The 25,703-nt window shown below is 41.9% G+C and overlaps 1 protein-coding gene across 1 annotated transcript in view; it reads left to right on the plus strand.

The window, feature by feature from the left end:
• The window catches only part of LOC137524809 (aldehyde oxidase 1-like), a 198,592-nt gene that overhangs the window by 77,565 nt on the left and 95,324 nt on the right, over positions 1-25,703 (plus strand). Inside the window, exons 11-19 of the mRNA XM_068245134.1 lie at positions 943-1,094; positions 3,055-3,148; positions 8,765-8,883; positions 16,598-16,782; positions 19,646-19,808; positions 20,766-20,870; positions 20,945-21,114; positions 22,873-22,999; positions 23,560-23,682. Coding sequence (XP_068101235.1) covers positions 943-1,094; positions 3,055-3,148; positions 8,765-8,883; positions 16,598-16,782; positions 19,646-19,808; positions 20,766-20,870; positions 20,945-21,114; positions 22,873-22,999; positions 23,560-23,682 — 1,238 coding nt within the window. The remainder of the gene's footprint in view (positions 1-942; positions 1,095-3,054; positions 3,149-8,764; positions 8,884-16,597; positions 16,783-19,645; positions 19,809-20,765; positions 20,871-20,944; positions 21,115-22,872; positions 23,000-23,559; positions 23,683-25,703) is intronic.

Raw genomic sequence — 25,703 nt, forward strand, 5'->3', positions numbered from 1 at the left:
TTATTAACCAGCTCCAAACCATGGCATTTGCCAAAACAGATGTTATTTGTGTTCCATTAGAAAATGTGTTGCTTATTATTATTATTTAGTATTTATATAGCGCCATCTTCCGCAGCGCTGTACAAAGTCTTGTCATTTAATTGTACCCTCAGAGGGGCTCACAAGCTACTCCCTACTGTAGTCTATGGCCATTTTTTTCCCTGACTCAGGAGTCGAACTCATGACCTCATGCTTCACTGGCAGAAGCAGTACTTTTGGAGACTTAACTCATCTGTAACTAATTTATTTACATCGAAGGCAAGTTGGATGTTAATCTGTACATATGGATTGAGGCCAAAATTCGTTTGATCCAGCCTACAGACATCAAGGTTTGAGGTTGGATCTAGTGTAGTATAATACACTTGTGTGCAAAAAAGCACAGGATATTCCAGGAAATTACTCCCTCCCTATCCCTTGTATGTTCGCTGACTGTTTGTGCCAAAAGTAATTCCGGGGATGACCCTAGTGCCCAGAGGAAAACCATGCAGACACGGGGAGAACATACAAATTCAGTGTAGATAGAAACCTTGCCCCAAGATGGACTATTAACTATAATACAAAAGCAGTGTATCCTCTTTACTGGGTGCAAAACTAATGCTTGTTCCAAGCAAAACAACAAAAATAAACAGCAGCCTTTACCAATACAAAATTCAAAACCTTTTTAATCAGTCGACCATAGACAGGTTGCTCCCAGAGCAGACTCTTCAAGGTGCACATACACTTTCTACATACATCCAGGGTCTACAAAAAAGGTGGGTTTAGTGTCCAGACACTGGCCTCAATTTTCGCATACTGTACTTAGCTTAACTAAATTAGTTAGTATATTTTATTTTGTGCATAAGTTCTTTTATTACAAGCTCCCATTTTGTACTCTGATAGTTTATTCTCTTCTACTGCATGCAGGGATATCTATAGGTGCTGCTTGCACCTTATCCACTCTGAAAGGTATATTGAGTGATGCAGTGTCTCAGCTTCCAGTGGAGAAGACCAAGACCTTCCGTGCCCTCCTTCAGCAGCTGAAAACCCTGGCTGGTCAGCAAATCCGGAATATGGCAGTATGTTGAGATTCTTCTATTTATCCAGATTACTGCTGAAATATATTAGTGAAAACAAGTATTCACAAAGAACCCATTGATCACCCAGTTATCTAGCATAGCAGACGGCCTATATGATGAAAAACATATTAGAGGTAGAAGGTTAGCAGTCTGACAATGTGCATTGTTTAAAAGGAAATAAATATGACAGCCTCCATATCTCTTTCATTTCATGTAACCAATAAAAAAAAAAAAAAAAAAAAAAAAGTTATAACTAAGAGGAGGGAAGGCTCTGGATCCCTTAGTGTGTTCCTAAACTCGGGCCTCAAGTACCCGGAACAATGCATATTTTGCAGAAAACCACAAACCTTTACAGGTGAGGTAATTAGTGTCTCAGCAGAACTCATTAACTACCTCGGTGGATTTCTGCAAAACATGTAGGGCCCGTTTCCACTACAGCAAATCTGAATGCATTTTCGGCATGCACATTCGCATAACCCATTACAGTAAATTGGCCTGTTTCCAATTGTCCGGAATTCTGTGCGGTTTGTTGTACAGAAAAAAATCTGCACAGCAGAACCATCAGAATTGGCTCGCTGCACACACGCACGCGATTCATCAGTAATGTAATTAATAGGAAAATCTCAAGCATTTTAGTCTTGCGGTTTTCCATGCGTTTTCGTTTGCGTTTTCGTTTAAAAACCCATGTCAATGCATACCGGCATTGACATGGTTAAAATCACATCGCTCAAACCGCGAACGATTCTCTGTGAAAATCCGCATGCAAATGCGAACAAATCTGCAACCGCATGCGGATTCGTTCACACATTTTCTTTTTTTTTTAAAGATTCTTTATTTTTTAACCAGTTTTTATAAGAAGAATAACAGAGAATAACAGCTGTTCAAAGTATCTTCAAAATACAATACAGACGTCTCATATAGAATCCAAAGGATAGCACAATGTACACGGCCGACCAGTGCCGTGGAAAGGCGTCTGTACCTGCAAAAGAGCCAAATATTAAAGGAAAAGCGAGCGGTGTCCCTGGGCCGCCAATCCTATGAATTTGTCCATGACCCCAGAGCAGGGTTTCTCAACTCAGTCCTAAAGTACCCCCAGCAGTGCTTGCAGAAAACCACAGGTGAGGTAATTAGTGTCTCAGCAGAGCTCGCTACCTCTGTGGATTTCCACAAAATATGCACTGTTTGTGGTACTTGAGGACTGAGTTGAGAAACCCTGCTTTAGAGCCTTCCCGTTCCTTTCTGCACACCCTTGTTCCACCGCTGGGCTCCCATTCAAATCCTTGCTGGTTGCATCTTTGGGTCCCGGAGTACTTCCAAAGATGAGCAACTCCATACTGCGCGTGCCACTCGTCCTCGAAAGTACTCAGAGACCCGAGTGCTTCCATGGCCTTCAAAGGAGACCCAAAGGCCTCTTTGACATTAATATCAGAGGCTGGAACTAGGAGAAGCAGAGAGGACTAAGAAGCCTCTAAGGGATCTAGAACCTTCCCTCCTCTTAGGTCAGTATCTAAGGTTTTTTGCATTGGTTACAACTGTCCTTTAAAATTAAATTGTTTTTGTAAATTGTAATTAAATGTTGTTCTAGTTTAAACCATGGTTCTTAACCCCCTACATAATTAGCTTCCCTCACCAGCGATTTCAAATTCACAAAATATAAGAAATTGATGCTCATTTAAATAATGTCCAGTATTGCAGATATGGAATGCTTCAGGAACAAGGCTTTTTTGCTGACTGCGAACCTGTGCATATTTATTTACTGGCACAGAGATAACTCTGTTTCACTAAAGTCCAATAGGGCAAAAATACCTTGAAATTTTGTCCTATAGGGCAAAAATACCTTAGATATATACACACAAACGTCTTTCTCTGTAGCATATAAGACATATAAGGTGCATTTTTTTTACAATTTTGCAGTACTTTGTTATGACTGTGTAGTATGTGTAAACCTCTTTTTTTCTAGTCAATAGGTGGACACATAATTCAGCGAAACCCAAATTCTGACTTAAATCCCATACTGGCAGCTGGCAATGCCATACTTCATGTATTGACAAAAGGTATTTTGATTTTTTTTTCTTGAATGCTTTAACCACTTAAGGACCAGGGCTTTCTGCACTGATCGGTGCTGCGTGGGCTCTCCAGCCCGCAGCACCGATCAGGAGTGAGCCTTGGCGATCAGACTTCCCCCCTTTTTTCCCCACTAGGGGGATGTCCTGCTGGGGGGGTCTGATCGCCGCTGGCTGTTTTTGATCTGTTGGGGGGGCTCTTCAAAGCCCCCCTCTGCAGCGTTTTCGGCGCTCCCTCCTTCCCCTTACCTCCCTCTCCCTCCATGGGCTGCGCAGGACGGATTTCCGTCCTGCACATTGGAGGATAGGCTTCAGCCTATCATATGCCGGCGATCCCCGGCCAATCAGAGGCCGGGGATCGCCGATCTACGTCACGGCGCTGCTGCGCAGCAGCGCCGTGTGATGTAAACAGCGGGATTTCTTCCCCGCCTGTTTACAGTTAGTTGGCTAGCCGCGATCGGCGGCTCTCCGGCTGTTCACGGAGACAGCCTCCGTGAACTGGCATGGAAAGGCCGCTTGATCGATCGGCCGTTTCCATGCTATATCACTAACGACCCGCCGACGCCTATGGGCGTTAGGCGGTCGTTAAGTGGTTAAAGCTTAATTCCCACTTTGTGAAAATGGAATACAAATGGGGTTTTCCCGCCACCTTTTACAAAACATGCCACAAACACTATGCAATAAAAACAAAGGACCGATTCTGACAATCGCCAGCATAACTGCTAGCCATAAAAGCTTCTAGCTATTTAAATGATTCAATATTTATTTATCTATTAATACAGCTTTCTTTTGATGCTATTTGATTGCTGCTGTGATTTTTAGTTAATATATTCATCAAAAACATGAATTTTGTCAAAAAAATGATTTTTTTTTTTACTTTCTGTGCTGACATTTTTCAAATAAAGTAACATTTCTATATACATTTTTGTCCAAATGTATTGTGCTACATGTCTTTGATTAAAAAAAAAAACATTCAGTGTATATTTATTGCTTCGGGTAAAAGTTATAGCGTTTACAAACTATGTTGCAAAAAGTGAATTATCCCATATTAAAGCATCTCTGACTTTTCTGAGCAGCTGTCAGGTTTCATGAGGTGCTAGAATTTTAGGATAGTATAAATACCCCCAAATGACCCTATTTTGGAAAGAAGACATCCCAAAGTATTCACTAAGAGGCATGGCGAGTTCATAGAAGATTTTATTTTTTGTCACAAGTTAGCGGAAAATGACACTTTGTGACAAAAAAATAAAATAAAATAAAGTTTCCATTTCTGCTAACTTGTGACAAAAAAAAATGAAATCTGCCACGGACTCACCATGCCCCTCTCTGAACACTTTGGGATGTCTACTTTCCAAAATGGGTAATTTGTGGGGTGTGTTTACTGTCCTGGCATTTTGGGGGGTGCTAAGTTGTAAGCACCCCTGTAAAGCCTAAAGGTGCTCATAGGACTTTGGGCCCCTTAGCACACCTAGGCTGCAAAAAAGTGTCACACATGTGGTATCGCCGTACTCAGGAGAAATAGTATAATGTGTTTTGGGGTGTATTTTTACACATACCCATGCTGGGTGGGAGAAATATCTCTGTAAATGAGTTTTTTGATTTTTTTACACACAATTGTCCATTTACAGAGATATTTATCCCACCCAGCATGGGTATGTGTAAAAATACACCCCAAAACACATTATACTACTTCTCCTGAGTACGGCGAAACCACGTGTGACACTTTTTTGCAGCCTAGGTGCGCTAAGGGGCCCAACGTCCTATGAGTACCTTTAGGATTTCACAGGTCATTTTGAGGCATTTGGTTTCTAGACTACTCCTCACGGTTTAGGGCCCCTAAAATGCCAGGGAAGTGTAGGAACCCCACAAGTGCCCCCATTTTAGAAAGAAGACACCACAAGGTATTCCTTTAGGAGTATGGTGTGTTCATAGAAGATATTATTTTTTAGTTAGCGGAAATTGATTTTTATTGTTTTTTTTCACAAAGTGTCATTTTCCACTAACTTGTGACACAAAATAAAATCTTCTATGAACTCACCATCAGAGTGGGGCCGAACCTCCGATTTTAGGTTCGCGAACCGGGTTCGCGAACTTCCGCGTAAGGTTCGGTTCACGTAAAAGTTCGCGAACCGCAATAGACTTCAATGGGGATGCGAACTTTGAAAAAAAAAAAATTATGCTGGCCACAAAAGTGATGGAAAAGATGTTTCAAGGGGTCTAACACCTGGACCCCCAGGTGGAGGAGTGGGATACATGCCAAAAGTCCCCGGGAAAAATCTGGATTTGACGCAAAGCAGTGTTTTAAGGGCAGAAATCACATTGAATGCTAAATGACAGGCCTAAAGTGCTTTAAAACATCTTGCATGTGTATACATCAATCAGGTAGTGTAATTAAGGTACTGCTTCACACTGACACACCAAACTCACCGTGTAACGCACCGCAAACAGCTGTTTGTGTAGTGACGGCCGTGCTGGACTGGTGCGCACCATGGCGCGAACAGGTATGCAGTGGCGGGTTCACTGAACAGAACAGGTATGCAGTGGCGGGTTAACAGAACAGGTATGCAGTGGCAGGTTCACTGAACAGGTATACAGTGGCGGGTTCACTGAACACAACAGGTATGCAGTGGCGGGTTAACAGAACAGGTATGCAGTGGCAGGTTCACTGAACAGGTATACAGTGGCGGGTTCACTGAACACAACAGGTATGCAGTGGCGGGTTCACTGAACAGGAATACAGTGGCGGGTTCACTGAACAGAACAGGTATGCAGTGGCGGGTTCACTGAACAGAACAGGTATGCAGTGGCGGGTTCACTGAACAGTACAGGTATGCAGTGGCAGGTTCACTGAACAGGTATGCAGTGGTGGGTTCACTGAACAGGTATGCAGTGGTGGGTTCACTGAACAGGTATGCAGTGGTGGGTTCACTGAACAGGTATGCAGTGGTGGGTTCACTGAACAGAACAGGTATACAGTGGCAGGTTCACTGAAAAGAACAGGTATGCAGTGGCGGGTTCACTGAACAGAACAGGTATGCAGTGGCAGGTTCACTGAACAGGTATGCAGTGGTGGGTTCACTGAACAGGTATGCAGTGGTGGGTTCACTGAACAGGTATGCAGTGGTGGGTTCACAGTACAGGTATGCAGTGGTGGGTTCACAGAACAGGTATGCAGTGGCAGGTTCACTGAACAGGTATGCAGTGGTGGGTTCACTGAACAGGTATGCAGTGGTGGGTTCACTGAACAGGTATGCAGTGGTGGGTTCACAGTACAGGTATGCAGTGGTGGGTTCACAGAACAGGTATGCAGCCAGGAACAAGCTAAGCCTAACTAATCTTTCCCTATGAGAGACAGTCTGCAGCAGCTCGCCCTACTCTCACTAACGCAGGCACACGAGTGAGCGTAATGGCCGCCGCTGCCTGCCTTTTATTAGGGGGGGAGTGGATCCAGGGGCTAGTGTAGCCTAATTGGCTACACTGGGCCTGCTGACTGTGATGTAGAGGGTCAAAGTTGACCCTCATGGTGCATTATGGGGCGAACCGAACTTCCGCAAAAGTTCGCCTGCGGGACGCGAACGCGAACCACTGAAGTTCGCATGGAACCGTTCGCAGGCCAACCGTTCGGCCCAACTCTACTCACCATACACCTAACGGAATACCTTGGGGTGTCTTCTTTCTAAAATGGGGTCACTTGTGGGGTTCCTATACTGCCCTGGCATTTTATCATATACCGTATATACTCAGCTATAAGTCGAGAAATTTAGGACTGACTCAAAGTATAAAAGTGGGGGGGTCGCCTTATACTCGAGTCAGTCCTAAATGTCCCACTTATAGCAGGGTGGGGGAGAGCGTCTCTCTCCAACTCTGATGTAGCTATCATGCTATAAATTTCCCCCCTGCCTCCCCCTCATCTCTGTGCAAATGTGGGCTGCCTCTCTCTCCCCCTCTGTGTAAATAATGTTAGGTGCCGTCGCAGCAGAAGCCGACACTTAAGTTTTAGTGCCAGCACGGTATCCTCCCTTCATGCCGCTCTCTGTCCAATAGTACAGCGCGACTCTCGATGTCACATGACACATGAAGTCACATGACATCGGAACCCGGAGCTGTACTAACGGACAGAGAACGGCATGAAGGGAAGGGAGGATACCGTGCTGGCAATAAAACTTAAGTGTCGGCTTCTGCTGCGAGGACACCGAACATTAATTACACATAGGGGAGAGAGAGGCAGCCCACATTTGCACAGAGATGAGGGGGAGGAAGGGGGAACATTTACAGCATGAACGGAGAGCGTAGAGGATTCAGTGCTGGCAATAAAACTTAAGTGTCTGCTTCTGCTGCGACGGCAACTAACATTAATTACACAGATGGGGAGAGAGAGGCAGCCCACATTTTCACGGAGATGAGGGGAGGAATGGGGAACATTTACAGCATGAACGGAGAGCATAGAGGATTCAGTGATAGCAATAGACTGTGTCGCTTCTGCTGCAGCACTCACTGTGCATTAGATCGCACAGAAGGAAGAGAGAGGATGGAAGCACAAATTGACTTTAGCACTGCGGGGAAGGGGAAAGAAAGAGGCACCTTCCCAGCGCATAACATTACAGAGTTGTGCTGGGAGGGAGGGGGGATTTTCAGTGTGTTGCCAGTATTTGTATGTTATTCTGTAGGGTATATTAACATGTTGGAACACCAGTGATTTAGCACTGTGGGGAGGGATAGAGAGATGCTGGCTGCTGAGGCTCTGGGAAGGGTGTATTGTTTAAAGCGGACCTAATCTTAGATCTTTCTCTCTGCTCTAAAAGATATGCATTAGCATAATAACCTTTAAAAGATTTGTATCAGCTGTAGTGTGTCTACTTCCTGCTTTCATGGAAGCAGGCATATTGTTAACATCCTGTGCTTTCAAATGAGCTTATCTGCCTTGTCAGGTGACACAGGGGAGAGATCAAATTACAACTTGTTATTAGACATAGACGAGGGGGAATTAGACAGGCTAAACTCTCTAAATACATACAGGGTGCATTTCTCTATGTTTTCATTATGTCCTGTGCAAGGCTTCAAGTCTACTGTGCAGCCATTAACTTTGCTAGATAGACTTATACTTGAGTAATTAAATAATTCCAGCTTAAGAGGGTCAAATATTGGGGTCGACTTATACACGAGGTCGACTTGTATCCGAGTATATACGGTAATCAATTTCAAAATCTGAAACTAGCTAAAATCAGCTGATTTTAAAAAAATTTAGCTGATCAGGCTAAAAAATAAAACATGATTGTGTGTCAAAATTTACAAATTCATCATATGATCACACATGGTTATCCAAGATTTCTTCAACAGTATAGATTTTATTAGGATAAAATAGATTATTTCTACTCGTTTATGTGGTCACAAGTTGGCTTTACATATAATGATTTTACAACTTTCTGAAATATAACAGATCATTCAAATCACTACCACCATTTCAAACTTGAGAATGGGTTTTGGGTTGATTTACGGTTTAGTTAATTAATTTGTTAAAAACCTCACTTCATAGATGGCTAAAGATGCACATAACTACATTCTATAATCTATGTACAACTTACCACTATTGTACTGCATTTTTTATAGGAAAAAAAGCTCGCCAAATCCATTGTAATGATGCCTTCTTGGAATGTAAGCAGGAATTGATATCATGTCTCCATCCTGAAGAAATTCTTGTGTCTGTGCTCATTCCATATTCACAAAAGGTATAAGTGTCTGTTTCCAACTGAGTTATCTTTACTGCATTCCTAAAATACAATATTGTGCTTGACAAAAGGTCATGTGATTTTTATTCATGGTGTGTTGTAAATATGACTTTCTTTTTTTTTTCTCTCTTTTTTTTCTTTTTTTGACTTTTTTTTTTTTTTGCTGTATACTTAATACATTCAATAAATGGAACCCCACTTTTGAATATTCTTCTATGATCCTCACTGATACCCATCTACAGGAGCATGGTGATAAGCCTATTTTTCTAAACTAATGATGCCCACTAATTATTGTAATATTAATAATACTATAATAATTATAATGATACAGTCTTTTTTGGTCCAACCTTAACAGTTCTAGGCAATATGAGGGACAATTTAAAATATCTATTCAAAGAATATTTACTATATATGTGTGGTAATATTGGCCAAAAATATTGTATCACTAGTGGGAACCATAAGTGGGTTGAGTTTTAGGAGAGGAAAAAAACCCTTCTATGGGGCAAACATTTCTATCACTAATATCAGCACTGGGTCTTGTTAAGGATTAAGGTTCAGAGACCTGTGGAAGAATAGGGTTAGGGCAGGGACGGATCAAGACCAAGTTGCGCCTGGGGCAAGGTCAGGTTTTGGCGCCTAAACTGCCATTCATTTTGCCGCCTTTTTAGGAATTCAACAAACTGCGCCTGGGGCAAGATACCCGCTTGCCCCCCCCCCCCCCCCTAGATCCGTCCCTGGGTTAGGGGTCCAGTAGAGGGAGGTTACAGTTTAATTGTAAATGTCTTTTACAAGACATTTTATAATAATAATAATAAACTTAAAATTTGTCTAGCGCTTTTCTCTTGGTGGACTCAAAGCACTCAAGAGCTGCAGCCACTAAGGGCACGCTCAAGGGGCCACCCTGCAGTGTTAGGAAGTCTTGCCCAAGGACTTCTTACTGAATAGGTACTGACCCTAGCCAGGATTCAAACCCTGGTCTCCCATGTCAAAGGCAGAGCCCTTAACCTGTACGCTATCCAGCCACCAGATAACCTGGTCCAAGTGTGGGGTGCTGTAGCACATCTGGATTTTAGCCATAGTGAAACAGGCTGCTGTAAAGGTGTGCCTTAATAATTTCTGAGTGTTTTTTACAGTCATTGAGTTCTATACAACCTCTATAACACATTGGCCTCAATTCACTAAGCTTATCTCCTGTCTTTAATAATGTTTCTAGAGTTGTCACCATGGTGATAAGGAATGTAGTGGTCAGGAAACATTTTACCTCAGGCACACCTAAAGTTAACTCTTCTGTCTTTAAGTTAACTCTTCAATCCTTAAAATAACTCCAGAATTAAAGACAGGCTGTTAATTAACTCCGTGTGAAAATAACTACAGTGAGTACAGAGTAATAATCTCCTTCAATCTATCCAGATTCTTTCTAGAGCTCTACCAACTTTTTTCCAGTAACCTCCAGGACAGGTCCACCATGAGACGACATAGGCTCCTCCCAGGAACAGGAAACGTCCAAATTAGAGCACTCTATAAATTTTAAGCCAACCCCTCCATCGCCAGTTGACGTTTCCTGTTCCAGGAAAGAGTACTCTATGTCGCTCGCCGGTCCGTCTAGCCAGGTGTGCTGGGGACCGTGGTTGGCGGCGCATGGGGACCTGCCTGGAGAGGGTCGAGGTTCCGGTAGGAGGAGGAGAATATCTACCTTCTCCAAGAAGCGTCATGGCTGCCCGGGTGGTGGTAGTTCCGAGGACGCGAACGGCGTCCATGATTCCCTGATGGCGGAGGCTGTGGCGCGCTGGAAGTGACGAGGAGAAGCCTGGGCCTCCGGAGGGTTGGCGAAGGTTTTTGCCCTCAATGGCGGCGCTCGTTAGCGTACTTCCGCCCTTACGTGACGTCACTTCCGGAAGCGTGGGTGAAGAGACGGAAGCCTGCATTGCTCGGCATTTCGTGTTGCGAGCGGAGCAGGATGGACGCTAAGCAGGAGCCAGGAAAGGTAAGGTGGCGGAAGGCTTGGGGACCTTTACGGTATGAGCCGAACGCCTTGCACCGCGTCTATGCTGAGGTCTGACTTGGTTGGTGTTTTTGCCTGGCAACTTAGCGTCTGATCTGAGGTCTCTTCATAGACATTATATATGTATATGTTACGTCTGTCTGAGGTCTGTGATATTATATAGCAGTTTATTAGGCTATGTTATACTATGCTATGCTACTATATGATACTATACTATGCTATTATGCTATTATATTCTGGATTTTGGTGGTCTCTGCAATGTGTTTATGTGGACACCTTTAATGAAGTACTTGAATTAATGTGTTACATTATCCAGTAAATATTTACTTAAAGGTCCTTGGTATAGTCTATTCTAAAATACTAGTACCTTTTTATTTCCTCCTGTCTGGGGTAGGGAAGCTACTTTCCTCACATTCTGACATGGGCACAAGGGTGTTGCTTTACGGAGGTCTTTTTAGACAGACAGGTGACACTTCTTTTGTTTATTGTGTTTTATTATAGGGCACAGAGTCTACTGACCCGTCAAGGCCTAGGAGGCGTTGCCCGCTCTGTGACACAAAACTTGCCCATACTTATAATAAGCAGTTTTGCCAACCCTGTTTTGTTAAACTAATTCAAGAACAATCAGGGGGATTAAAGGAGGAGATTATGTCAGCTGTTAAGCAGGAGATGTCTGATACAATTAAATCGTTGAAAGAAGTTTTCTCTGCTGCCATGACCCCAGCTACAGATACTAGTAATGCAGGCCCTAGTACAACAGCACCAGTAACTCCTACACCTAATAGTGATGCTACTCAGCCCGAACAGCCTGCAAAAAGTAAGAGTAAAAGTAAATCCTCCACTAAAAGACCTATTATTTCTTCCTCTGAAGAGGAAATGGAAGAGGAAGGAGAGGAGGATGATGGTGATGATTCCGACGCATCTTCGGTTAAAAGTATAGAGAGTCAGTCAGATATAAAGAAAATTTCTAGGTTCAGGTTTCCGGCTGATGAAACTGACCAACTTCTCTTGGCGATTAATAATACTTTGAAAATCGAGACAAAGAAATCTGAAGAAGTGTCACTACATGATAAATTGTATCAGGGAATGGAACCAGAGGAGGCCCTTACTTTTCCTGTGCATAAGTCTACAAAGAATACTATTCTGAGTCAATGGAAATACCCGGATAGAAAGTTATTCATGTCTAAGGGGTTTATTAAAAGATTTCCATTTGCAGAAACAGATGCCAAGATATGGGATCGGTGTCCTAGGCTTGACGCAGCTTTTTCTCAAGTAAATAAGGACAATGAATTAGCTTTTGAGGACCTCGGATACCTTAAGGATCCACAGGATAAAAAGGTGGAATTTGCTCTGAAGAAGGCATGGACCTCAGCAGGAGCAAATTTTCGACCAGCAGCTGCAACAACATGTGTATCGAGAGTGTTAGCAGTATGGGTTAAGAAAGTAGAAGAAAAGGTAGAGAAAGGGGCATCTAAGGAAGAAATCTTAATATCACTTGAGGTGGTTTCAAAGGCCACAGACTACATAACTGATGCGGCAGCAGAAAACATAAGGGTAAATGCAAGAACGACTGCCCTAATTAATTCCGCCAGACGTAATTTATGGATTAAAAATTGGGATGGAAGTCAGGCTTCTAAAGCTAGGGTATGTAACATACCTTTTGATGGGGAGCTTTTATTTGGGGCCCAGCTAGACGAAATATTAGAAAGAACTAGCGATAGAAAGAAGGGGTTTCCAAAGAAGAAGAAATATATACAGAACAAAAGATTCTTTAGAAGAAATAGGCAAGAAAACAGGGATAAACCTCAGCAAAGAAGAAAACCCTGGGCCATCAACAGAGAGGGAACGAGAAAGAATTTTCTTTTTCGGAACCCAGAAAACCAAGAAAAGAAGTGACGCCAAAGAAAGAGTTGGGGGTCGTCTAACAGGATTTTATTCCCAATGGACGAACATAACCAAAAACGATTTCATCCTCAATCTTGTAAGTCAGGGGTACAAAATTCAGTTTCGGTCGCTTCTGGGAAACAGGTTCATTTCCACTCCTCTTCCAAAAGAGAAACAAAAGCGTCAGGCTTTGCAAAGCATCATAAAAGGCATGATAGAGGAAAGAGTGGTAGTTCCGGTACCGTGCGATCAGCTTCGCAGGGGTTTTTACTCGACCATATTCATGGTAAAGAAACCGACGGGGAAATTCAGGTTAATTCTGAACCTGAAGCCATTAAACCCTTCTGTGACTTATCAAAGATTCAGGTTGGAATCAATCTTCTCTGTGAGAAACTTACTAACCCCCAACTGTGTAATGACGAATATAGATCTAAGAGATGCTTATTGGCACATTCCAATAAGAGAGTCGTCACAAAAATTTCTAAAGTTTGCAATAAAAGAAAAAGAATCAATTCAACACTTCCAGTTCAGAGTCCTGCCCTTCGGAATTTCATCAGCACCTCGCATCTTCACAAGAGTGATGGGAGAAGTGATAAAAGACTTACATGTAAAGGGAATCCTAGTGATTCCCTATCTAGACGACTTATTAGTAGTAGCAGACTCATATCAACAAGCGGAAGAAGACACAAAGAGAGTACTAGATCAACTACAGACTCTCGGATGGATTATAAATTGGGAAAAGTCGGTGCTACAGCCGAAGTCAAGAATACAGTTTCTAGGAGTTGTGATAGACTCAGAGAGGAGAAGACTGTATTTAACAGAAGAAAAGATGACAAAACTAAAGAAAATAATACAGGACTGTATAAGGAACCCAGTTCTGACAATAAGAGAAGTCATGAGAATACTAGGTTTTCTGACGTCAACATCTCCTGCCATCCAATGGGCACTGTTACACACAAGAGAGCTCCAGAGTTGGATGATGGGAGTCTGGAACAAAAAGCAGGAAGATTTAGAAAGGGAAGTGAGATGTCCAAACATAATACTAAACTCATTAGAGTGGTGGATGTCAGAAAAGATCCTAACCGAAGGAAGATTATGGACAATACCAGCACAAAGATGCATTACCACGGATGCAAGTCTCCTAGGATGGGGAGCCCATTTAGAGGGGAAGATATTTCAGGGTCTCTGGTCAAAGCTAATAAGAAATCAGTCATCAAATTACAGAGAGCTAAGAGCAGTGAGAGAAGTACTAGTACAGGCGGTACAGTCACTAAAAGGGCAACATGTTCAACTGAGAACAGACAATACCACGACAGTGGCCTACATAAATCGTCAGGGGGGAACAAGATCAAGAAAACTTCTAGACCTGACGATGGAAATTCTATTAATAGCGGAAGAGAACTTCCTCTCGTTCACAGCAGTCCACTTGAAGGGATCTTTGAACACCATGGCGGATTTCCTGAGCAGACACAGACTATCAAATTCGGAGATGGAGATATCCAACAAAGTCTTCAGGAATCTGGTCAAGAGATGGGGCCGACCTCAGCTCGACATCTTTGCAAACAGAGCAAATACAAAATGCAAGAGGTTCTATTCCCTAAATCCAAGGGAGGGAGCAGAGGCGGTGGATGCGCTCAGTCAGAGATGGACATTCAGAAAGGCATATGCATTTCCACCAATCCAGCTAATACCTCGAGTTTTGCAAAAGTTAAGGCAGACCAGAGCAACATTGATCATGATAACTCCAGATTGGCCGGTGAGAAGCTGGTATCCGATTCTCCTGAAAATGAGACTAGAGGGTCCGATAAAATTGCCTCACAGAAGGATACTATCTCAGGTAGAGAGAGGAAGTATAAGTTACATACCAAATCTAAACCTGTGTGCCTGGCTTCTGAAAGGTCTCCTTTGAGAAAGAGAGGTGTCTCAGAGAGAGTGATCAGTACCCTCCTCGACTGTAGAAAGAAGGTAACTAGGAAAATATATTTAAAGTACTGGAAGACTTTCAATTTGTGGAAAGAAGAGTCAGGATTTTCCGGAGAGACAATACCAACCGTATTAGAATTTTTACAGGACGGTGTGGAGAAAAACATTGCCCTCAGTACCTTGAAGGTACAGGTTACAGCGATATCTACTTATTTAGATCAAAAAATAGCAAATGACCCCCTGATCATACAGTTTTTTAGATCCATAGAAAGAAGAAAACCTATAATTAATAAAAAGATTCCGAGTTGGGATCTCTCTTTGGTATTAAGGGTCTTAAAGGGAGACCAATTTGAGCCAGTATCAGAAATTCCATTAAGACAATTAACAATGAAGATTATTTTTCTAGTAGCAATTACTTCAGCCAGGAGAGTGAGCGAACTAGAAGCCTTATGCTGTAATGAACCCTTTTGTTTCATATTTAATGATAGGGTGATATTAAAAACATGTGAAGAGTTCCTTCCTAAGGTAGCTACGAATTTCCATAGATCGCAGGAGATCATATTACCCTCCTTTAACGAAGAACCAACCTTAGATGTTAGGAGGTGTCTCTTTGCTTATTTGGACAGAGTAGCAGATTTTAGGAAATCAAGAGCTCTATTTATCAATTCGTCAGGAGCTACTAAAGGCATGAGGATGTCAAAAAGAACTATAGGCAAGTGGATAAGACTGTGTATAGAGGAAGCCTATAGGTTGACAGGATCTACTTTACTAGGTGCAGTTAGGGCTCATTCAACTAGGGCAGCTGCTACATCATGGGCCTACAGAGCGGGTGCTACGCCAGAAGAAATTTGTAGAGCCGCTACGTGGACAAGTATGTGCACCTTTTCAAGACATTACAGGGTGAATCTGATGACTGCAAGACAACAATCCTTTGGGAGAAAAGTTCTGCAGGCAGTCGGCCCACCCTAAAATTGGTAAGATTTCTTGCTCATCTTCTCATGGTGGACCTGTCCTGGAGGTTACTGGAAAAACCAGTGTTAGTTACCTGGTAACATCCTTTTTAGTAACCTCCAGGACAGGTCCGTAACCCACCCGGATAACGGGATATATGTATAGATGAATGTGTATAATAATATGAATATGCCTCTTTAACGGTTAACAGTTCTTGTAGTTGACTGGCGATGGAGGGGTTGGCTTAAAATTTATAGAGTGCTCTAATTTGGACGTTTCCTGTTCCTGGGAGGAGCCTATGTCGTCTCATGGTGGACCTGTCCTGGAGGTTACTAAAAAGGATGTTACCAGGTAACTAACACTGGTTTTGTACTGTGAACTATTATAGCAGCATCCACCCCATCTTGAGTGTGAGTGTCAAGCAAATATATTTAACAATTTGGCCCTAAGCTGTTGGGGGAAGCCTCTGGCTGCCCCGGAGACTTCCCACATCATCATTGAGCCTTCCGCTTCTTGTAGGGAACCTTTTCTTCTTTGTAGCCCTGCTCCCCTCTGTGTACAAGCGTGGCCTCACTGCACAGGCACCAATAGGGTTTGCGTCTCTCATGTACAAAGCAAAAAGCTATGCAAGAGTGGCTCCATGCTACTGCACAGGTGTGGGCTATACTTTGCACCTGCACAAGTGAACCCACACTTGTACGCACACCATGTTCGACATAATTTGTCAAATATGTTCTAAGGGTAACAGCACAATAAACTGAAGAGCTTAAGAAGATTGGGGAAACCTCTTGACTAACCAGAGGCCTGCCTCTACTGATGTTAGTATCTACCTTTTTTCTCACTTCAGGTACCTTTTAAGCATTTGTTTAAGGTATGAAAGTGTACATCTACTGTATATATCAAGTCATAGTTATAGAATGCAGTATTTTTCTGATCTTTGCTTTCTGCCTGCAGTGGGAGGTGGTGTCAGCTTTCAGACAAGCACAAAGGAAAGCAAATTCAGTCGCCATGATTGTGGCTGGGATGCAAGTTCGTTTACAGGAGAATTCACGTGTCATTGAAGATTTGAACCTTTACTTTGGAGGTGTTGGTAAAAGCATAGTTCGATCAAAAAAGACCAAAGATGCATTGGTTGGGAGGTTAGTATAAAAAGCTAATAACATTCTCACAACCAGGTCAGATGTTTGTCCAAGGCAATTTGAATTTTGTTTTTTTATATTTGTGGAGTGTTGTGAAGTATTTGGAGAGCAGTTTCCGAGGCTTGCATTGAATCTAATCAAGCAGTATGAACTATTGTATATTGCCGATTTTGCCAGGCATTCTAGTCCGCTGGCAAGCCATCCTACACAGTTTGACCTGTTCCTGCACAGCAAATAAGAAGCATTGAAAATCCATCACTGCTAAATGTATTCTGGAAGCATTGTAGACTTCAGAATTTATTAGTGAGAGTAAAGCTACAGTTCATCTGCAGTCCTACTACAGAGAAAATGTGTTTTAGATCCCTGAATACAGTAAGAAAATAGGAAGACACTAGTTGTAAGTAGGATTCCACATGTTTATCTCATCATGTTGCATGTCATTTCAGGGTTCCTTCATGGCAATTCAACTCACAAATATATTGGTATTGTGATATTGTTGGTCTCTGGCAAAGTGGTCTGTGAGCCAAGAAATGTTTACGCAAATTCGCTGTGAAAAATAATTATGGACAAATATCTATTTTTTATTAAATGTATTGCTAAGGATGGTAGCATATTTTATTTTATATATACATGATTACTATTACAAAATACATTTTTGACTTGGATAGTATTTCTGGTCCCCTCTTTACAAACATGTTCCGTTCCAGGAGGTTGTTTGTAAGTTGGGTACAGGTGGGGTACCGGGGCACCCTAATGGAGAAAAAAGACACATGCAAAAATGGGAGCCCAAGTAGCGTAGTAAGTGTTTGACAGGGGTGGGTTGATGAAAAGAAGTAAGTGGTTACTCACAAAAGAGGGTTGCAGAGAGGCAAACCACTGCTAGAAACAGGTGGAGACAATAAACCCAACTCCACTCTGGGTGTCCAAATGGACCTGGATAAAATTGTGTTAAAACCACTAAAATCATAAAGATGAGGTGGCTTACCTCAATAAGGACAAGCTCATAAGAGCTTGTCCTTATTTGCCTAATACGTCTGATGCTTTAGGCTATCTGCAGCTGCGGCACTTGTATTGGCCTGAGGAAGTGGGCAGTTGACCCACGAAACGTGTTGCCTGTACAAATACATTTCTTCAGTTATGAGCTTGTCTTTATTGAGCCACCTTTTTAGTTTTTTTATTGGTTTTTAACCCAATTTTATATACATATGGGCATCTCTGTACCCCGTTACATTGGTTGTAAGCTAACTTTATATGTAATTTGAGTTGTGTTGTACATACTGGAACTTGTCAATAAATTATTTACTTTCTGTCAACCTTATTGTGTTTTGAACAACTTACAACAGTTTATTTGATAGTATAACTTAAAATAAAAAAGACATGAAAAAACAAAAATAGTAAAGGTCTTTCCACACTCTAGCGGTGCTGTTGCAGTGCGATTTGGAACAATCACACTACACTACGCGTTATTGCTGTGGTTCGATCAAAGATAATGTAGGAAAAAATGAACACGCAATTTCTGGTGCACTTCCGGGACTACCACGGTAACGCACTGCAGCTTCTGTTGTACCTTTCATGTACACTTCCATCTCATCGGTGCGATGATGCATCGGTGCAGGCAGTGTTTCTTGTCTCATTGACTTTAATGGCCACTGTGATGAGCTGCAGTGGGGGAGAGTACCACAATGTGACTCACCGCGGTAAGTGAATTTTGTACATGAGGATAACTTTGTTTAAGAGTAGTTGTAAATCAAGTGTTTTAAAGAGGAACTCCAGTGAAGATAATGTAATAAAAAAAAAGTGCTTCATTTTTACAATAATTATGTATAAATGATTTAGTCAGTGTTTGCCCATTGTAAAATCTTTTAAATCCCTGATTTACATTCTGACATTTATTACATGGTGAAATTTTTACTGTTGGCAGGTGATGTAGCTGCTGCATGTTTTTTTGGCAGTTGGAAACAGCTAGAAATAGCTATTTCCCACAATGCAGCAAGGTTCACAGACAGGAAACTGCCAAGAGTACGTACTCAGAATTTCTTTGTGGGAGGGGTTTCACCACAATATCAGCCATACAGTTCCCCCTGATGGTCTGTTTGTGAAAAGGAATAGATTTCTCATGTAAAAGGAGGTATCAGCTACTGATTGGGATAAAGTTCAATTCTTGGTTGGAGTTTCTCTTTAAGTAGGGGGACTGTTTAAAACCCTATTGTCTGCCAAGCATCCCTTTTAATTGCCTCTTAGAAATGGAACACAACTCAATACTGAATCTTTGCATTCTATCAACTATCAAGTCTTGAACAGGTATTTGGATACTTTTTGACCAGTTCCTGTTCAGTTAAATTTAGAAGCAAGGGCTTCCTTCACTGTGCTTTTCACTTGTTAAAATTTTCTTTGTTATAGAATTATTCATTGATTGGTGTGTGTACTGTGATCAACTGATTTTTGATCAGATATCAATACTATTGAACAAGTCAATTTAATTTTACAGTTGATCAGATTTTAATCAATTTGTGTGGAGCTAGCCTAATGCCTGGAACACACCATGCAATTTCCCATCAGATAGACCAGTCAAATTGACACAGGTCCAATCGGATTTATAATCGCTTTTCTGATCAATTTTCCAGTCAGAAATCAGATCAGACCTGTTGGAAATCATCAATTTTGACCGTCTTTTGATGGGAAATTGCACGGTGTGTATCAGGCATAACACAGTGAAAATGTCACAAATGTTACATTACAAAAGTCACATTTTTGGTCTTTGATTCTTATATCAGGAGGGAACACACTGGGGTACAATGGTAATTTGGTTATAAATATGCACATAAACCTACCATGATGCAACTGTATTTCCTATCGTGTCCAGGCCGTGGAATGAGGACATGCTGGACGATGCATGTAGACTAGTTCTGGATGAGATTGCTCTTCAACCCTCAGCTCCTGGTGGAAAGGTGGAGTACAGAAGAACACTGGTTATCAGCTTTCTGTTCAAATTTTACCTAGAGGTGCTACATGCTCTGAAATCAGAGGTACATTTATTTTATTTAATGTCATTATACAGGATATTTTATTTAACCCTTTAGCAGGCACATATAGTAAAACTATAAGTGTGCTGCAGTGTCAATTTTTTTTCTGCTGTGTGCCTTCCCCAGCCTGACAGGCGATGCAGAGTGGGTGCAGAGATCTGGCATCTGGCTGGATCGACTTCTCCTCTTCCTCCACCCAAAATAGCACTACACTCCCAACATCAGTGGTGTAGCTAGGGTATTTGACACCAGGAACAGGAAGTAGAGAGGAATTGGCTCCTGGACGCATAGAGCCAGTGATTAATAGATGCACCACTAAGCAATACTCTGCAAAGGGGAACACAGGAGAGAGCCATAGAGAGGGAGGGAGGAATAATGTCGGCCCCCTCTCACATTCTTATTACTCACCGGCAGCTTCGGCGTGGCTGTTACTTACTGGAGGCTGATGTCTTGATCATTTCTGATGGGCAGAGGGTTGACTGTTAAACCTTTCTTCCTGAAGGGGGGGGGGGGGGCTGGCCCCACCCACCCCACCCCCTACCCTCCCTTACAATGCCACTGCCTTACCTCCTCTTCTGAGTCCCGATAACATGATATGATGTGTGAGCATGACCCAGAGGATGGTGTCAACATTGCAGTGCAGGCGGCAGTGCTAGTGGTAAATGGGTAATGGAAGAGTCTCACCCACCAACCCTCTTCCACCACTGTTCGGTACTGAAATGCTGACACCATCCTCTGGGTTCTGGGTTAAGTGGAGTTCTGTGCAACACTGTGAAGCAAAACAATGCTCCTCAAGCAGTAACCCCCCCCCCCCCCCCCAACAACATACTCACACTCATATGATTTATTGCCAGATATGTAAGCATTGGTAGTATTTTCATATTTCTTCTATCCTTTCAGATGTAATGCTTCTGTGTATTTACATGCACATTTTAACAATACTTGTATATTTTCTCACAGTACTGTTTGAGTGGTATTAATGGCAATCCTGTTGAAATGTCACCAAACAATGTTAAAAATGGCAATATCCAGATTCCAGTGCCAAAGACTTCACAGACATATCAGGTTAGTAAAGTATTGAGCAAAAAAAAAGCTGTAAGTTATTGCTGTCATAATGTGTTCATTTTGGTTTTGCTTAGGACATTACAACTCATCAGTCAGGTCAGGATCCTGTTGGGCGACCCATCATGCACCTCTCCGCAATGACGCAGGTATCTGGTGAAGCCGTGTACTGTGATGATATGCCTCTCATCGATGGAGAACTCTACATGGCTTTGGTCACCAGCTCAAAAGCTCATGCAAAAATCATGTTAGTATAGTACATTTTGTGTCTAATTTCACTGTTTTTACATAGATACAATATATGTGCATCTATTAGGCCTTGTTTTGAACCATGAGTCATCTACACACAGAATATGGTATTTATTCCTAGATAAATACTGTGAACTTGAATAGGAAAATGGCAAGAGAACCAGTACCTACTGATAGTTTAGTAAGTCAATATGCTGAGGAAAAGCTCACAATATCCTATAGACAACCAGTCACATGGCAGTAGTGGATCACAAACCCATCCACTCTTGGGTGTAGGTAGTCACTCTAAAGAGGTCAAAGAAAAGGGAATGGAGGGTAAAATCCACCAACCCGTCACCAAGGCGAGGTAAACACAATCAATGGAGGCACCAAAAAGTCATAAAATATTTGAAGACAGTTTAAAAGGAGCAGGACTAGTGACTTGCCAGTCATCCTCCTACTGTTTTTAATTATTGTATGATTTTTGGGGGCCTCCAACGATTGACTTAAGGTGCACATTAATAGTACAATTTTTCATCAGATGCAATCTTTAAACGCAATTTTTATGATCAAATTGTACAGAAAACTGTGCAATGTGTTGCGAAAATCAATGTTAAATTCTATGGTCAATTGGATCAGAAAATGTAATTGACCTGAATGTTGGATTTTTTCGATCAAATTGGAAGAGATAAAATGCCCTAACCAACATGTTTATGGTAAAAATCAATACTTGTCTTACAATTACTTTTGATCATAGAAATTGCGTTGAAATAGCGCATCTGATGAAAAAATTGTACCGCTAATGTGCACCTTTAAAACAATTTAAAAGCTGACTTTGGAATTTGGCAAATCCGACCATCACTAGAAAACACTACACCATTATCACCACCAGTACAGAAAATAAAGGGACACATTGCCAGAGAACTAAAATCTTAGTCTCATTTGGAGTTGGTGGGAAACTAGATTACACTTTAGGGAGCACTGAAAAAGAGAGACATTGGACATACCTTTGGGAGCAATGACTATCCGAACCACACCTGGGGATAGAGAGAAAGCTGGAGCAAAGTATGTGAGGCACTGTAAAGCTGTAGCAAAGTACAGGAGGTTTCACAAATGTGATACACTAAATTTGTGCATGTGTCCTTGCCCATGTTTGAATGCTCACCATTAATGTGTCAACACAATAGAACACTTGTAGAGGAGAGAAAAAACACACAGGGATGCTGGGTGCCCAATTTGAGCCATATAGTAATGACTGCGAATATAGATATTAACAGCGTAAAGTTATACTCATCACAAAGCTGGGTAGCAAAGGATGCAACCACTCATAAGAGCATGTGGGGAAGTACTTTCCCCAGTGGGACTTGTGGATAAAATGCAGTGGACGCTTCTCCGAAAATAGGGGGTCTCACTCAATATGAGATCGTAAGGTGAATTTCTCGGTGAGGGTCACTGGTAAACATCGGGAGGAGGTAGGAGGCGCCCAAGGGTAGTGAGGGTGTATACAGTATGTGGTGTGGTACTATTGATTGTAAGAGGATCCTACCTTCAAGAAGCAAGTTTCATGGACATGGTATTTGCAAAACACCCAAAATGTATTATGCCCATAGAACAATGCATTTAATAGCGAAAGTTGCTTCATCAGGTCAAGTAAAAGTGCCATTGGAAAACCCTTACAGCATCAGCCCAATTGAATACTAGCGGGTTTCCTTTTATGCAATTTGTTGTACCAGAGGTACATCATTGATTATGTAACTTATTTTTCTCTTCCTTGCAGAACTATGGATTTTACAGAAGCGCTAAGAATGACAGGAGTTTCTGATGTCATCACTGCAAAGGATGTTCCAGGATCAAATGAACTGTCTTATTTTTATTGGCCCGATCAACTATTGGCAGAGGATAAGGTATATCTTGTTTACTTTGGAGGTATATAGCAGAAATTTTAAATCATGCATAGGCAGCTGCACCTTCTGATGTTCCTGAACATTGCACACCGAGAGGCATTGCTGAAATCCACACAGCAACGTGACAGTGTGGCCAGGCACTTAGATAGTCTCTACCAAAACAAATAGCAAATAATTCACTTAAAATGAATGCCAATTATTTGGTTGTTATAGTAATTGCTTGGCTTTAGTATTTTAGGAGTCAAACACATGCTACAAGCAGGCAGCTATCGAAAAGTGACTTGAGATCACCTGATCTGCATACTTGTTCTGCTTTAGTAACTCAAAAAAGTATTAAACTGGCCATACATAGCTCAAACTCAGCCTGATCTAGATAGCAATTGATCACTCCCAGATCAGAAATTGACTGATGATTGACCTAACACCTTGAGTAACTAGGTTTTAGCAGAAAGTGGTTCAAGATAACTGCTGCCTTCACTAGGGTTGTATTGCTAGATGCAGCCATTTATTCCACAGCTACATCACCCTTGCCCTAACCCTATTTTCTTTGATTGTTTCAGGTCCAATGTGTCGGTTACATAGTTTGCGCTGTGGTTGCTGATACACCTGAACATGCCAAACAGGCAGCTAAAAAGGTGAAAATCATCTATGAAGAAATACAACCAGTGATCCTCACCATTCAGGTAGGAGCTTTTAACTAACACATGACAAACAGGACACTTTGTAGTTTATTGCCAGAGTGAAATACATTGACCTATTGCCATTATCCAGAAGTTTTACAGCACTAATTTGTATAATGTCTTCTTTCCTGCTGCCACCCTGCATTCTTCATGTAGCCTTATTTTAAACTGAGCCATTAGGATACCTAAGTAGACTGTCCTCTAGGTGTTATCTTTCTAAATCATTATCTTTACTCCTCATCAGTCATGATGAGCAAAAACACTTGTAATATGGAAATTACCACTGAACCAGGAAGATAATACTGAAGATGATTAAAACCAGCAACTGACAATATAACCTGGTAATTAACCAGCAGCCAGAGGCTTTGATTGGCTACATTTTATTCCCTCCATGGGTCAATGGAGATTATTATGTCAGGAAAACGCCATCACTACTCATCTTTACTGTAGTCTGATAAATTCTTCAGTATCTGCTGACATAGAATTAGGTCAGCGAGTAGCCCCGTGATAAACAGCAGGCATACAATAAAAACAGGAGAACTCCCATTGAGTTTTGTTGACTTGTTTTAGGCTTGGGTGAGATCATGATTATGGCCTCAATTCACTAAGATCATGCTGGAGATAATAAGGCAAGAGATAACTTACCTCCACACAGTGAGAGAGTTATTTTATCTCTTCATTCCTTAAGTTACCTCTTCTGTAGTTAATTTACCTCCTCTGTAGTTAATTTACCTCCTCTGTAGTTAATTTACCTCCTCTGTAGTTAATTTCACACGCAGTTAATAAACAGCCTGTCTTTAACTCTGGAGTTATTTTAAGGATTGAAGAATTAACTTAAAGACAGAAGAGTTAACTTTAGGTTTGCCTGAGGTAAAATGTTTCCAGAATACTACATGCCTTATTACCATGGTGATAACTCTAGAAGAGTTATTAAAGACAGGAGATAAGCTTAGTGAATTGAGGCCATTGTGTTTTTTAAACATCAGCAAGTTGTTATTTAGATTTCTTTTTGGGGGGGGGGGGTAGCTAAGTTTCAAATTTCCAGAGGGTCAGAGGTAACAAAGACCGCACGTCAGTTCTGTGTTATGGAAGTGCCTGGAGGTATAGGCCACTGGCGTATCCAGACCAGGGTTCTGGGTGTATGGAACACCCCCCTGAGACTCATGTCCCTTTAAAAAAAATTCCCTGAAATCGCTGAAGCGGGCGAGATGGTAAAGGCTTGCCTCCTGCAGGGATTGTGGGAAAAACTCAGCTCTTTCACTATTGTAAAGACTGCATGTAGACAGCTACAAAAGGTATTTCACAGGTTGAAAAGTTTTGACAGTCCCTAAACTCCAGGAGGGCTGCCTGCAGCTTGTGTGAGAGGCTTTTTTGGATTTGGCTGGCAGGGACAGGAGACACATGCAAGTAGCAATAGGGGACTGCAATACAGATACTCTCTCTGCATTCACTATTGTTTTCCTCCTTCCCCTAGTGCTGGCTGGAAGGGGGGCAATCTCCCCCCAGGCAGCCCTTCATTCAGAGATTTGTGTCTAGTGTATTCAGGTGAAACACAAGGCTAGCTGATAAAAGTGCAATTAGAGGGCAGGCAATCTGGTAAATATACACAGCATGATGCAGAGCTTGCCTGGAGGGTCCGTGGGCAAATATCTGTCTGGTCTCTCCTCATTGTTATAATGACTGCATGTGTGGATAAGGTGTTATACAAGGTGAAAAGTTTTTGACAGTCCTGAGACTCCAGGAGGGCTGCTTCCTGCAATACAGATAAGCTCTCTGCTCCATCTCAGGCTATTCTCAGTCTCTCTCCACTCCTCCTCTTACTGGGCTAATGCACGCCAAAATCACAATAGCAATTGCTAGCAATTAGTGAGTGCAATTTTGTGAAGCGATTTTCAGAGCGATTTCTGAATGAATTGCTCAAAAAAATGCTACATGCAATATACCTGCGATTTTGAAAAAAATCACAACACTGCTGTGAGAACACCCTCATAGGGTAACATTAGCCAAGCGCTTTTCAAATCACT

Source organism: Hyperolius riggenbachi, chromosome 7, assembly GCF_040937935.1.
Source record: "Hyperolius riggenbachi isolate aHypRig1 chromosome 7, aHypRig1.pri, whole genome shotgun sequence".
In the NCBI taxonomy this organism is placed as follows: domain Eukaryota; kingdom Metazoa; phylum Chordata; class Amphibia; order Anura; family Hyperoliidae; genus Hyperolius; species Hyperolius riggenbachi.